The sequence below is a fragment of the Buteo buteo genome, chromosome 8 (assembly GCF_964188355.1).
Source record: "Buteo buteo chromosome 8, bButBut1.hap1.1, whole genome shotgun sequence".
NCBI lineage: Eukaryota > Metazoa > Chordata > Aves > Accipitriformes > Accipitridae > Buteo > Buteo buteo.
In genome coordinates this window covers 11428916-11444696 of record NC_134178.1, presented here as the reverse complement: position 1 = coordinate 11444696, position 15781 = coordinate 11428916, and the positions used below count along the sequence as shown (strand labels likewise).

The window sequence follows — 15781 nt, the reverse complement described above, 5'->3', positions numbered from 1 at the left end:
TGATACTGTTTTTGCAGAATTATATGCTGGAGTTTATGGTGATGTATTTAGTAAAGTTTGGCCTAAATCTAATCAATTAAAGTATATATGTATTTTTTATAAATCTGTGTATCTTCATGTATTTTACAGCATTTGTTTTGGGTGATGAGTACTACTGAACAAGTTTAGTCTGAAGGAAAACTCTTTTTCCATCCATCCAGCTCTTCACTATGGTTACTCTTGCTTTTCTGGCAGAATACAGCCCCTGTCTTATAGGGGTGGGCACCATGTTACCTGTGGAAGCCATCAGACACTCTGAGCAGCTAACAGAAATGGAAAAAAATGCTTATAAAATGGTTAAAACTGTGGCCAGCAGGGATAGTATTTCCTGCAGCACATTAATTATTCGTTGTTGCTGGGTTTGGACCAGCACAAGCTACAACCTGTGTCACAGCTTATTTCTTTTGTAGTCCTTTGGTAGTTTTATATTGGTGATGGTTGTTTCTGTTCTCACTGTAGTTAGTGGAAGTAACATTGTGCCTCTGCTCATTCATACAACAACCAAACAAATACATGGCAAATGAGTGGCAGTAGCAAAGCCAGCTTGAGAAACTCTTGCTCTTTTCTTACCAACACCAGCTGGTTCTTCCACCTGCCCTATTTTGCTCTCCACTTCAACTCTTCAAGTAAAGTAATTTTGTGAGGCCATGTGGTAAACTGCTCTCAGAAGCCATCCAGGTTATAACTAACTTGACAAAGAGGGAAAAGAAGAATATGTTTGTTTATCTTGTGAGTCAATTTCCTGATCTGGTTCCCTAACACAGGCCCACAGACAGCTCTTTTGGCATAACTGGGGTGCCAAAGCAGGAGCAAGCCCGAGGCTCCTGCACCTGGCATCTGCTGAAGGAAGCATTCCTCAAACTACGTTCTTATCCAAGACATCTGCTTGCTCTTGAAGGAATCGGTGAGACTTTCAGCTGTTCTTGAGAAGCTTCGTTCTTTCCCTGTGGTGGCCCTGATGTGATCATTACATAATGTGGGAGTTTTTCAGGGAGTTTTTTCCTGTTTGTTTTTACAAGCATCTGTTATCTTGTGGTTTAACATCTAAAGCTTTGGTAGGAGAGTGGGATCCATTCATAGTCTACCTAAGAAGGCCAAATAAAACATAAGTGCTGGATAAACCAAATCTCTTTCTTGTAGGATAACTCCACCTTAGATGTACATAATGTGCTTGCTGTGCCTTGCTAATGGACTGGTGGTTAGAGAGTGAGCTATCCAAAGTATGAACAGCAGGACTAAAAATAAAATAAAACCAGAGGAAAAGAATGTGTTGTGGGGTCGTCGTCCCCCCGTTTCATTCACTAAAATAAAAAAGAGATGAAGTCCATGCCTATTGGATTAGACCTATTGCTGCTGTGTATGTCTGCCTCTCCTAATCAGTGTTTGTAAACTTCCTTGCGTAGCACTGTGCATGATTTCAGTTGGCAGGAGTTTGCAGTGACAAGTATGGTGTTTTTGTCAAATTACATCAAAGTGTAGAAGGGAGCAGCATGAAGATGATGAATCTGAAATTTGCACTGAATCTGCAGATTTTATAACTTTTCAAAAGAATATGTGAGCTGCAATCAGTATCTAAAGTCATTGTTACCTAGCAGTAAACAGAATCTCAGGATGGGGAGGAAAATGTATTTCTTGGGTGGAAGGCAGTCAGACACCCACAGCACCACCTCATTCTCCTTTTTTATGTTTGTCCTTCAGTGGAAAGAATGAAGGGTGGAAGCAGAAGCTGTTATTTCCTTGTCTTTCATTACCTTAGCCCTTCTAAATCAGCGGCTTGCAGATCCATCACTTGATCCCACCCCAGATGGAAGGAATGACATCCTGCCCATGGGAAGGTTAATAGAGCAGCTATACTACAAATCTTTTGACACTGCAGTCGAGCCAATCCTGAACTGAACTGGTGTAATGCATGGAGTAATGGTGATAAGCATGTGCATCTTGCAGGCACAGATGCTGTTTGTTCGAGTAGCCTATGAAAAAATGCTGCTGATGTAGAACAAGGAATTTCTTAGTGCTGAACAAAAGAGCTTAGAGGGAATTTTGATAAAAGAATGTATTTTATGTCTTAGTATCTTGCATTGAATAGTTGGCAATGCATACCAATCAGTCTGTCAGCGTCGAAAGTAAAACTGCATGACCTGGTCTTATTAGCTCTGAAACATTCCTGTGTCTCCAAGGCTTATTTGCAGGAGCATCTTTAAGGCACTATTATCCTTATTTTGAATTTGGCCTGATTATGTTTCAGATATGTACTTATATTGTGAGCCTTTTCAGAAAAATCAAGAAATAAACCATTTGAGAACAAATTCACTGCAGTCCCAGGCTTTTCTAGTCTTTTCTGTTCAGATGGTCATGATGTTACAGCTAGATCAGCCCATCTGCAAATTTTCAGTAAGTACCAATTTTGCCAGAGCACTTTGACAAAAATTGCAGACTGCTCTGGCAGAAATGAGACACGTTTGTTTTCTGCTCCAGTCTTTAGTATGTCCTTTGTGGTGTCCACTGCTGAAGTCAGCTTGTAAATCTGAAAATTGGTATGCAGTTGATTGGAGGTGAAAATGGAGTGTCACTCAAGAAACAGGCTTTAGGCTACCTGAGGTGATCATTTTGTCTTCTTTTTGCTGATGTGGGGCTAGTTGTTGTTGGGCCTGAGAACTTGTGGCCTTAGAGCAACAATGAAACATCAAATAAATGTGGCTGCAGTGTATATAAAATATCCCAGACTCCTCCACACCTAGCTTCCTCTCATGTATGTTCTTTGGTAACTGGAAAGCTAATTTGGGAAGGAAGGAAGACAGTTTAAGATATGTGTGGAGTTTGACTTGAGAGTACCAGAAGTTGAGGTGAAAGGTAGGTTGAGGTAGGGAAGGGCATGGTGATTTGTGGTTTTTCAGGGATTTTTTAAATTTTTTTTTGATGTGAGGGTGAGCAGTTTTAACCAGGAAGTTTATATATTTGTGATTTTTTTGTGTGTGTGTGTGTGTGTGTTCGTGTTGTTTGTATAGTCTTCTTATACTGTATTTTGTAGGTTTTTTAAAGAGTTCTCTTGTTTTTAACAAGTATCAGATACTATCCAAATACTATTCTTTTATATCTCTTATAGCCTTTTCTATGTTTCCTGTGTCTGCCTTTGTCACTGGTGAAATAACTTTTTTTTTCCCTCCCTCAAGATTATCTGCTGTATTTTTTTAATTGTCTGGTTTTTAATAGTCTATTTCTAACCCCAGAATTTGAAGTGGCCTATTTGGTACCTGACTCTGGATTAATGAATCACCAACAGTATCTCTAGCATCCCTGTTCTGAAGCTAGTTTATTTGTTCTTGTATTTTTATCCTGGCACAGTATCTCCTATATCTTAATGATTTTTCTTTGCAGTGCTTTGTCAAATGCTGCACTAAAATACAGCTATATTATACATAGAGAGTTCTCATTATATACTTGGTACAGTTTTTTAAAAGCTCAGAAAGCAAAAAAAGAGATTGAGTTAGTCAATAGCAGTTTCAGTTCGGTTTATCAACCCACGCCAGCAATTATGCCTGCTTCACTAATTGCCAGGACATGCCTTTTCTTTTTCCCAAGTTCCTTTTCTCAAACTGAATTAGTGTTCTAATTTTCTACACCCAGTACAATGTATATTTTTTGATTCGGTATCAAATGGAAGGACATGGAATTAATGAAAGAGCTAGCACACAGTGTGAGATGCAAGGTGCAGCTGGGAAATCCCTTCTCTTTCTCTCCCTCCAATTAATTTGGTAACAGAAAATCAGCCTTTTAAAATACATTTCTGTTCTATGTCCAAAGGAAGATAATGGAGCAATGATGTTCACTGGAACTACAGTGGTGGCTGGGTAAGGTAAACTTCCAAACTGTAGTGCATAAACATCAGCACATACATGCAAACCACATGTAATACAATGGATACATAGAGTGTTTCATGGCCTGATACACAGACTTTATTACTGGAAAGTATTGCTGCCATCACTTAGCACCCCCCCCCCCCCAAAACCCCAATTACCTTGTTTGACAGGGTAATTTTAACTGTGGCATTAAAGTTAATTTAATTCCGTTAATGACTTTCAGTTAAGCTAATTTTTAATATATCTAAAAAAACTGGAAGGGATAGAATGGTTTTGGTTTATATGATGTGGTAATTTTGGAGACAAATACAGGTATTGCTGGCTAATTCAGTTTGTGGATTATATACATGCTCTGCTAAAAGTCTGCAGTTTGGGGACTTACCACAAGATTGCTTGAAAATTCTTTATAAGTAGTGTGTGTTTAAGTCTCTGTAGCCCTCTTTGTTTATGTATGTCTTTATGCTATAAAACTTGTCCTGTGACTGATGCATCTGTCAGTGTTACATTGCTACAAGAGTAGTTTTCCTGTTGATGTAGGATCTACCATATGTGTGTCCTGCTAACAGCAGTACAGCCAACTGTGATTGCAATGTGGATGAGGAGGGAGGTCCTCTGGAAGAAAATACAATCATGTAGTGAGGCCCTTCAAGCCTTTGATTGGTTTTGTGTTGCTGTCACGTACTCTCAGATAAAGGTCCTCTGAAGTTAATCACTGTGCCTTGTGCGGTCCTGATCAGGGCAACTGTTTTGCTTTTAGTACAAACATCTTGGTTCTGGCAGGCTGCTGGTTAGTACTTTTAAGGTGGTTTCCCCTTGCATGGGGCACCAGATACACTCTGTTAGTATACCTGTCTCCTTTTATCTTCTTTTTTTGGCCCAGATCCATTTATTCAAGTGCCTTATGCCAACTCACCTTGTTGTTGAATTTCCTTATGTTAAAAGTGTTTGTGGAGGCAGAGACTGTAATTAGGCAGTTGTTAAGTATGTTAATTAAAATTCATAGTCACAGTTAAGATGTTTGTGTTGTGATAAACTTCACATGTTCTTAAGCTTAATAAAAAATTGTGTGTTTATTTGTATTTTGTGTGTATATATTGGAGATGTAGAATTTGCCCTTAAATATACGTTTAGTTTTTTAAAATGCTACTGTGTGCTTTAAATGATACAAATCAAAGCACTTTCCTATTACTTGGAAATCTTGGCTGGCTCTTGAAACTGAGGACTTTTTTTTCTCCTTTCTGTTGAGCCCCTGGGCTTGGCATGTGCTTCCATTAACTTTTGAAAATGTAACACTACATTTTCTTTTGAGTATATTGGAAAGCTTCCATAAAAAGCCATTAATTTGTGGAGAAAAATAGAGGTTTTTGAGTCTGTTGTAGTTGTTGCAGTGGCACAGTCCGTGTTCTGAAAAACAAAGTACAAGACCACACGTACTACACAGTACTGTACAGATCATGGCAGCACACAGATAGAGCACATATAATGCAGTATAATTGATTCTGCACAGCATAAATTCCCTAAGCTGTTCTTTGGCACCTGGGGAAGGACCAGCGTCTTGTTCCTAGCTGTATTCTTACTGTGTGTGTGAGGAACAGGACATTGGCTTTTACATCTGAGTTCAAGTGATACTACTTTAGGAACAATGCTTTGCAGAGTTATGGTGTCCTTTCTTTGTCACCGTTTACTGATAATATGGTTTCACATGAGCATAACACCTACTTCACAGGGCTTTATGAAGACTTATATTTTTAATGCTTTAAGGAGGCAAATGTGCAGTGTTTGAAACAGCATTTTTTTTTTACAACTTCTGTCACTGAAATCTGTAGTAGTGCTCTGTTTAAGATAGCACATGATAGATCGTGTTTTCCAGGTGCCTGCCTTGTACTTCTTTAAGTACAACAGCACAATGTTTAGAAAGGGTTTGGAAATACAAAATGATTTGGAGGTCAGAGTGTGATGATCTGCTTGTGCCTTACAACTTATGTATCTCGATCAAAGGTCCAGCTAGCTGAGAAATCCTTCAGTAGCAATAACTGCTTGTTTTGACCAGGAGGATGAGTACATACACTAAGAGGTTTGAGGGTAATACACTCTTTTAGAACTGGTTTAAAACAACATCCTAACATCTGTCATAGTTGCTTCTCAGGCTCTCTGCAAGGACGTTTTCTCTGCAGAGACAATCACTCCAAACTCAGGCAAGAGATTTTAGTGGAGTGTAGGTCAGAGTCTGAGCCAGCTTGCAATAAAGACAAGCCTGACCATCACTTCTAAGTGAAAGCAGTAAGATCTGCCTGGGTTTCATGACTTTGTGAATCATTCCTAGGCATCATAATTTAGTCATAAAGTAGGAAAGTAGCTGAAATTAGTGGTTGGTTCTGAAAACATACCTGTGTGTTGATCTTGCCCAGTAAAGGAAAACGAATTAGTAGCACAGTTGAGTTACATATCCGAATCCTTGATTTGGAATTCTGCGCATTATTCGCTGTGGTGCTTTTTCAGGCTCTATCTGGATGGTTTTGATTCACTTGTCTAGTCTGTGTTAACCTTCTTATCACTATTCTTATTAATTACTGCTACTGTGCTCTAACTCATCAGTCTGTTACAATCCATTGGCACAAAGGACAGGACACATCTAGCTTGGATGGTTCATCATTTGAATATTAATTGAAACAGAGTCATCCTTTTTCCATAAACTTTACTTATAATGCAAGTATCTTGCTACAAAGCAGAAGAGTTGAAGTGCAAGGAAGTTAAGTGTTGTAATACAGTGCTGCGTTTATTTTGGGGAGAACTAGCTGCATGAAAGTCAAATCCTCCTTTCAGAAGTGGAGTCTGAAAGGTTCTCTTCTGATTAGCAGAATCTTGTTCCTTTCTTCTTAGCCAGTGCTCTTTTCTTGTCAAACTGCATTTCCCTTGGAGATAAAATCACCTTTTAGAGATGTGAACAAATGATAGAGATTTTCACGTGTGGCACATTTGTAGCTCAGATCTGATGGGCTGAGCTTGATTTGCAACCTCAACCTCTGATACTTTCCTTGGATTTGCGGTTTACAAGCTGTTTGGTTTGTGGGCTCACTTGAGGAAATTGGTTTTGGTGTGTTCTGGTACGATAAAGCTAGCATTTTCCAAAATAAAGAACTTTGAAGGAACTGGAGAGTTTGGATGGAGGTGTCAGCTTTGTTTCATGAAATTTAGATAGCAACCTGTGGACATGTATCAGGGGACATAAATACTATGGAAGAAACATGTATGCAGTTTACAAAGTCTGGTTTTATACAATCTCTTTTTTTTTCTTCCTCACACTACTTTTTTTTTTCCTTACTCTGCCTTTCACTCTGTTCCAGATTTTTCCTCTTAACTTGAGCTGCAGTACTGCATCGTGGTTTTAGTTTCAAACCTTAAAATGAAATGCCACTGCAGCCATAAACCCAGTACCCAAAGAGGGAAATATGTACCGACCATGTTGCAGAATAGAGAGGTAATTTTAATTGAATTTCATTCTTGCAGAACTAGGTCATTGTTCTCTAAGGTTGTCTAAATTAAGTACAAACTCAAACATTCTAGTTAAATGGTCCACTGATCATTTTACAGCAAAGGACATATTATCTTTACTGACAAAGCTGGCATAGTTAATAGTGTAAACATATCATACGACAGGTTTCTATCCTTATAACCAGAACTTTAGGATGGGTAGCAGGTGATGATATTTTGTGTATTTTTACACATGGAGTTCTACAACAAATAAAGCTGAGCTTTTTGTATGTAGCGGTGTCATTGAATGATGGAGTGATCCAGGCTGGAAGGGACCTCCGGGGATCCCCAGTCCAGCCTCCTGCTCAAAGCTGGGTCAGCACTAAGTTCAGACCAGGTTGCTTAGGGCTTTGTTCTCTTGGGTCTTGAAAACCTCCAAGGACAGTGATTCCACAGCATCTCTCTCAGCCCCCTCTAAAGCTCTCTTTCTCTGAATATGTACATATAATGCAATGCATTGGAAATTGTTTTTTTTTTTTGTTTGTCTCTAATGTTTAGTACCTAGGAAAGCAATAAAATGTAGTTCAGTTAAGAAGTTCAGGTAATTCAAATGACAGTTTTTCTTGCACACTTAGGAAATTTAAGATATTTATCCCCCCCTTTTTAAAAAAAAAACAAAACAACCAATACAAGCAAGGAAAAAGGAAAACTTCTTGAGTACTGTAAAGTGTGTGATACTTTTGAAAATTTACTTTTTTTCCTACAGAAGCATAGTAAAGCTGCAATACAAATTTTAAACAGAAACAGTTCAGTAACAGCTTTTCACATGGCTCTAAGCATTTCTCAGAGTAAATAAAATTATTAAATGAGAAATTATATTAATATTTACTCTGAGGCAGAGCTAATCTTTGAAGTTAACAGTTTTCCATTTCAAGTGGTGTTAACAATGAATTACCAAATAGGATTAGGAGGTAAAAATGTGTACTTTTATTTGTCTCCAGACCATTGGTACATAATGTAGATTACACAAATATAAACATAAAGCTTAGCAATCATTAAAACTGCATTTGAGATGTTGCATTTGCTTCAGAATCTTCCTGTTAGTTTCTCTGTTGCTACACTCACAATTTTCCATAATGTGGAATAGTTTTTCTCTTGTTGTTTTACAGTCCCCTCCCCCCCTTTACATAACAGGCACAGCTTAGGCTGTCCTCTTGAAGGAAATGTATGTTTGTAATCTTTCATTTCTAACAATCTTAGGTACTAGTTCTTTGCGGTGAAGAAATAGCATGTTTCAGTGTATGTACGATTGAAATGTTTTCTGGAAGGGAGGGGAAGAGAGACTGTAAATTTTAAACAAAGCTCTAATTCATGTGTTAACACAGTGGCAAGGTCCAAAAGGTTGCATTTTCAGAGGTGAACCAGAACCGAGATCTAGCTATATATATAACCTATGTAACTCAGGACATTTTCTGTCTGTTTAGGTCTTTAGGTTGTTCTACTAGTAAAACAATTGATATCACTTCTAAAATTTGAATCCTGAAGGACATCCATTTTTTGGCTTTTTATTTGTGGCTTGGTGGCTTGATGTAAGTTTAAATTACTTCTGTGCTTTTAGGAGAACTAGACTGTTGGTCCAGTTTCCCCAAAAAAGCCAACACCTTTAGAGGTTGTCTATGTATTTTGAAGTGTCTTCGTTTCTTGTGTGTTGATTTTTTCCCTTGAGCACTTGCTAGTTTGAAGATGTGCATTCTGATAGTTCTGTAGACTAGGAGCCTGCATGGGTGATGCACCTTCTCTTTGCAAGGCTGGAATAGTGCTTTCTGTGCCGTGAGAACTGGATGATGGTTGTCCCTTCAGGTACTTGTGAGGAAGAACTCAGCCCAACTTGATCTCATGCACAATGTTGAAGTATGTGTTTCTTCAAATGTATTCTGCTTCAGTGTGTGTATTTTGATTTAATCTTCCAAATATTTTTCTGAAATGTGTCATTCAGATCTGCCAGCCGTGCCTTTCAAATACAAAACTCCTCCAGTTTTGATGTTTTGTGATTTATTTTTAGAAATGTAACAGTTCTGCCTCCTTTTCCTGAAGATACTTAAAAAATATGTTGGAATCGCCCGTTTTCCTCTGAGACTTCAATCGCAGTAAATGTCGCTATATGATGTGATATAGGCAACCTTAGTTTGGGTCTTAAGAAGCACATTGACATGTGCTTAGACTGGAGGCTGAGAGATTTAGGGTGAACTCAGTTATCTTTCCTTTGAAGAGCACTTATCAACCTTACCCGAAGTGGCTATGGGTTTAGATTTGCCCAGGATTTGCAGTTCTGTGGGCAAATGATACTTACACAGAATGACAGCAGAGGGACAGCATGGAAACCAGGAGTTGTCCTCTGCTGGAGAGCCTGTAAGAGACCAGATCGTCCAAAACAGGGGATAATGGTAACACAGATGATGTGTGTCCCTGGCAGCTGGAGCCCTGCACACTGGCAGAGTATCTGCTGTAACCTACATTTCCAAAACCAGAGGGAGGAGTATCACCACAGGACCCTTTCTGTAGGGAGCAAGGAAAGTAACGCAGGTATAGACTGTTTACAAGCTGGTATAAAGAAGCAGTAAATTAAGCACTATTGTGCATTTTAGTCAGCTCGGTCCTCATACTAATCAGATACGATCTGAAGGCATTAGTTCTGGCATAGGCAAAATCCCAATGGAGTGAGTTCCTTCAGTTTATTTACACAGGTGCAAGGAACATGTTCGTGCATACATGCACAGAAAAATGACAGTTTTAACACTCAAAGTTGGGTCATTTTGCAAATGTAGCAGACTGATATGCAGAGAAATTCAGGAAGCAAAGGGCAAGTGGTACATCAGGGAGTATAAGGTGAAACTGTCAGTATCTCAGTAAAGGCATTTGTCACACAGGTGGACCTGGCAAAGTGCTACTTGTGGCTTCTGCTGTATGCTTTGAGCAAAGCATAGAGACAACTGCATACTTCAGTGAACTATGAAAAGCCATTACCAGCTTGAATTTGTTCTCTGTTGACTGAATGCCATAAAACCACTGTATAGATCTCACTTTATATTTATATAACATTTCACATGCACTCTTTGCTGAATTACAGCATTTTGATTGCTCATGAAATAAGGAAAGGTGTGAGGCGACAACTGAACTGGTGCGCATATATATATATATGTATATACACTTCAGAAACATGAAAAGGTTTGTTTCTGTATGTAGAAAAAACATCAGTAACTGGAGTGGATTGATTTTAAATCCATGAATTAAAATAAGTAATTTAAGTGTGTTTTATATTAACAAGCAAGAAACTTGATATAAATAATTGAGTTTAGTCCTGTGTTGAATTTGTACTTTCTAGTCATTTTCCAAAGGAAAGGTTGATTCTTACTGGTTTATAACATTGAAAAAATGGTTGATGCTCAGCTAAATGCATAATTTTGGGTGATACTTGGTACTTTTTTGTACAAATATGAGAGACAGAATTTATTTATTTTGTGTGATTTGCCTGATTCAATACATTTTGCTCTGATCTAAGTTTTCTAGATCTGTACATGCAGAAATCGTGTATTTCTAATTAGGTAGTTAACTTTCACTTAAGATATATTTAACCTCTGGTTTGGATAGAACTTCTTAATTAAATTAAAAAAAATTATAATCAGTGCTTTTAGTTAGCTCTGCGCAAGAAATTAAAAATATGGGTATATATTAAAAAGATTTAACAAGACATCTTTTGAATACAGCTCCCTTTGTAAGCAGGGAAAATATTAATCATTCAGTGAACCAGAAACTGTTTCTGATATGTATGGTCCTTTAGGTATGCAGGGATGATAGTTACTGATACTGTTCTTTAATCATTGGTTGAAGGAGGAAGATAGCATTTCCTTATCCACTTTAAATGATCAAGTTGTTAATTTTGGTATGTGTAGTTCATTTTAAGACACAGTTTTCTCTGTAGCGCTAGAAGGGATGATTGCTGTCAAAAGCTGCTTTTAGCACTTCAATATATACTGTTTTCAGGTCATCTCCTGATGACTAAATTCCATGAGACTTTTCAATTCAGTTTGCCTTGGTAGCAAACACGTACTGGCTGAACTTGACTTCATAATTCTTTTTATTTTAATACTTTATACTAAGCCTAGACCTCAACATCTGTAGCTCTCATTTCAAAGGTAGTACTAATTATGTTTTCTAATTATACTTTGTTTTCTAAATGACATTTTATGTCCTTTAATTACTCTCTGTTTTGATAAGAATCTTTATAGAAGGAAATTCCTTGAAGTAGAGTAACCGTGGCTTATTTTGAGGGTTGAATCTGAACTAGAGAATGACATAATTAGGTGTGTTAGATTACAGTCATGTATGTTTATTCAAAACAACACTTTAGGGCAAATTAGTAACTGTGATAGAGTAGACTAACACCAGTAAGTGATTGTTATGGAGACTTTTAAAGGCTTTTTAGCCTGTTTTACACTGATTAAAAAAGTGAGAATATCAGGGTCCCTTGCTGAATTTGAGCTGTCTGTGACTTTTCCTTAACTATTTAAAAGCACTTTAAACTCTCTTTTACCAAGTGCCCAGCCAAGCTAACCTGACACGTAGCTGTCTCCAAGAGATGTGCCCTCCCCTGTATTTTCCCTTCTGTTGGTTGAAGTAGATTAACTGGCCAAAACAAACCAAAAATCCCTAATCCTACAGAAAAGCTCGTTGAGAATTCAAATGATAGCTGGTACTGGTGGAGACAGTAAAGAAGGATTGCTCTTTCTGGTGACCATCAGCTGGTACAGTGCTTATCCATGTTGTAGAACAGCCCTCCCTACAAGCAGTTGTGCGTGCTCCTCTTCCCTAAAGCACTAAGTGTAAATCTGATTAGCTAGTAAATCATAGAAAGTGTGTTCTGTAGTGTCAGGTGTTAAATAGTTGGAGAGATGTGATGTAAATATTGCACAGAAATGGATTAATTCACAGTTGTTCCCAAGATGTTTGAAGGAAATAAGAAATTTTTAGGTTTGTTTATTGCAGGGAGGGGAATTGAACATGGGACGACAGTCTGGTTAGAGGCAGTATTCTCATTTATTTCTTTGAAGAGCATGTGCAAACATCAGGGTTAAGGTCATAACAGTCTTGCCATGTTCTCACCCCTTTAATTCCTGGGTCTTTAAAATAAAATCCAATCCACCAAGGAGAAACAAGAAACTGGAGTGAGAGTAGAAACTTAGGTTAATTTTAATTTGATCAGGCTGAGACAACCCACTGTTCTGTCTTATCATAAATGTAAGATTACTTTGCTTTCTGGTTAGGGATGAACAGGAACCTTTGTTATATATTGAAAGAAGAGATTTATTCTGTGAAGACCTGTGTTGACTCTGAGCTGTAAAATGACAGAAATGCAGTGCCTGCAGACAGAAGGAACTACCTATTGCAGCACATAACTCCATCTTGTAACGGCCCAGGGTTTGAAATAAGGGGCTTACCACTTAACATCTTTCACGTGTGAGAGAAAGTACATACACAGGGAAAACCTAATGTCTGGCACAATACACCCAGAGATTTTTAATATATGTGAAGGGGTTGCCTTTGTGATAAAAAGGGAGAGGCGTGCGTCTCAGTGAAAAACGTGACTGGCAAAAGCTTCGCTTGTTCACTCCCCCCTCCCCAGCAAATTGCCTGAAAGTGGATCATAAACAGCGATGCATCATTACTGTTATCTCCTGGTGTGACTCACTGAGCCATATTTAGTGGCTCATCTTTTGGGGAGAATTCTTACTCAGAGCAAGTAGAATGTGGAAATAAATATTAAATGTTAGACTGTTATGTTACTGTTGCATTAGAATTTCTTTCATGCCCGATAGAAATGTCTAAAAATGGCTTGAACAGCAATGCATTAGTTTTCTCCTGATTCAATGCTCTTGTTTTCATGATACTTATCTCTTTTTGGGCAACAAGAATGTGTTTGTTGATGGCACTAGCAAATTCATTGATATTTCAGTGTTTGGATTGCTGGTAATGTTAGGTAGCAGGTGGCTTTTGGAGCATGCTTTAGGCTTTTCTTACTTTGGGTTTTTAAGAGCACTGTCCTTTTGATTGCCTAATCATGCCTCAAATTAATTCTCCATGATTTCTTTCTATTCTCTTTTAGTTATAAAGAAACTGCCTGCGACATCCAAGTATGGCTCATAACGTTGATCCCTTTTAAGATTCTTCTGTCCTCCTTTTAGAAAGATTGGTTTTCTGGAATACTAACAGCATCCTCCCACCGTATTTTGCATTAATTTAGTACCTTGAAATTTAGTCTGCTTTTCTTGACAAGAAAGACTAGCCAAGGCAGTGATTGCTACTGGACCAGCCTCTCTGTCCTTATCCCTAGATGAACTCTAGCCTGAGGATCCAGAGCTCTGTTTTTCTGGTGCTGTTGCCAGTATCACTTTTGTTCCATGTCCGCTTGCTGTAGTAAAGTACTGTGTTGTTTGTTTATGTTGCATGTATGTTGACTCAGCTTTCACTTTGAAACAGCACTCAAGATTTTTACATATGCACTGGGAAATAAGAATCCTTTCTTGTGTTTTGTGATATTGATAACATATTAACAAAGCTGTGTTAGTAAAAGAAATAATCCTGTGTTCTGTTACAGGTTTTGGGATTTGAAGTTGATACAGTGAACTCTGTCCAGTTTTCAAACCACACAGGTAAAATTTTACGTATGTCTCCAGATACCACTCCAGTCACTCAGCTCTACTCAACATGTGGCTCACCTCATCACATGACAGTGGAAAGGAGATTGGTCTTATGTTTTCATTCACATTTTCAGGATACAGGACAGAAATGTAATATTCATGTTTTGATTCAAATCTCACAAAAGTCTGTATTTGGGATTAGGGCATGATATGATGTGGTAACGTCCTGTTCTGCTACTTCAGAGTGTGAGTTTCTTTTTTAGGCAGTAATCTAATTAACTCAGTGAAGTAACACAAATAAGGCCATCTATGCAGGCAGGCCTGTGAACGGGGGAGTCTTCAGTACTGTTTTCTGTGCATTATGGCCCTATGACACTCATATTACCAACCCAAACAGAAGAATACTGAGCTTGTATTGAAATGCAACGTTTCGTCTCTTTAGATGCCCACCCAGATGGCTAGCAAGTATCCTAAAATTACATTCTGGAGGGAGGAAGGGGGTGGGGTGTTAATACATTTGGGTGTATTTTTACTTGGGTTCTAAGCCTGAACACAATGCACTCACATTATACTTTCAGACTTCCTAACACTCACAGTGCTAGAGGACTTTTATTTTCAAAAGAAAGCTGAAATTTATGTTTATTTTAGCAATATGTTTCACCCATACAGGAGGTCCAAGTGACTTGCTATTTTTGGATTAATAGAGACACATCTACTGTCATGGTGGTGGCAGGTTGTTTGAGGGGAGATCTACTCTGGATAAAGAAATTCTAAGGGTGTCTTAAAAAAATAATCCAGGAACAGATTCTTACTTTAACATCTTGGAAAAGAGCAAAAATTGTTTCTGACAAAGAAAAAAAGAAAAGACAAAAGTTGAGAGTTTCCTAGTATCTCACAGGTACAGTGTTATTAATGAACTGCTAATTTTTGAAACAGAGAGCAGACCAGGAAGCCTCTGTCTTCTCTTACTATGTTGACCTCCATGCAGCTTTCAGAAGGTTATAAGATGTTTCTATCATGGAAGGAATTTAGTGTCACCCTGGGAAGAAGAAATGAATGTTTCAAAGGTAGCTAGAAAGCCATCTCTGCTTGTTGAGGAGAGGCACGAAAGAGGTAATAATTAAACAAGGCACGTGGTCTTTCCTGGCTCAGGCAAAAAATTGCTTATTTTGTTTGAACCCTTTGGCACAGTACAAAGGTTCTCTCATGTTTTTAAGAGATACTTAGATGTGACTTTTGTTTTTTTTAAAGTATTTAGTTTTGAAGTTTGGGATTTTTTGTTGTTTAGTTTTTGATAGCTGGGTAAAACTGTTGTAGTCTTCCAGAAACGAAGCAATTTTTGCATGTGAAATAACTCGGCACTCAAAATGGATGAGTACCTGTCATTTATTGGCTTTCAGTTTCAAGATTAAATCAGCTTTATAGGGCGTTAAAAGAGCTTAATAGAGGCTTTATTGGACCATAAACTGAATGTGTCTGAAGGTAGGAAAATTACATTACCAATAGGATGACCAGGTTCTTAAAACAGAAAAGAAGGAAGATTTTTATTTTTTTAGTAGTATCTGTGGTGGGTTGACCCTGGCTGGATGCCAGTTGCCCACCAAAGCCGCTCTATCACTCCCCCTCCTCAACTGGACAGGGGAGAGAAAATACAGCAAAAGGCTTGTGGGTCAAGATAAGGACAGGAGAGATCACTCCCCAATTACCATCATGGGCAAA

General features: G+C 38.1%; 1 protein-coding gene across 1 annotated transcript in view; it reads left to right on the top strand.

The window, feature by feature from the left end:
• Nucleotides 1–15781, top strand: part of PDXK (pyridoxal kinase) — a 51775-nt gene that overhangs the window by 8290 nt on the left and 27704 nt on the right. The window contains exon 2 of the mRNA XM_075033613.1: nt 14020–14074. Within this exon, the coding sequence (XP_074889714.1) occupies nt 14020–14074 (55 nt within the window). The remainder of the gene's footprint in view (nt 1–14019; nt 14075–15781) is intronic.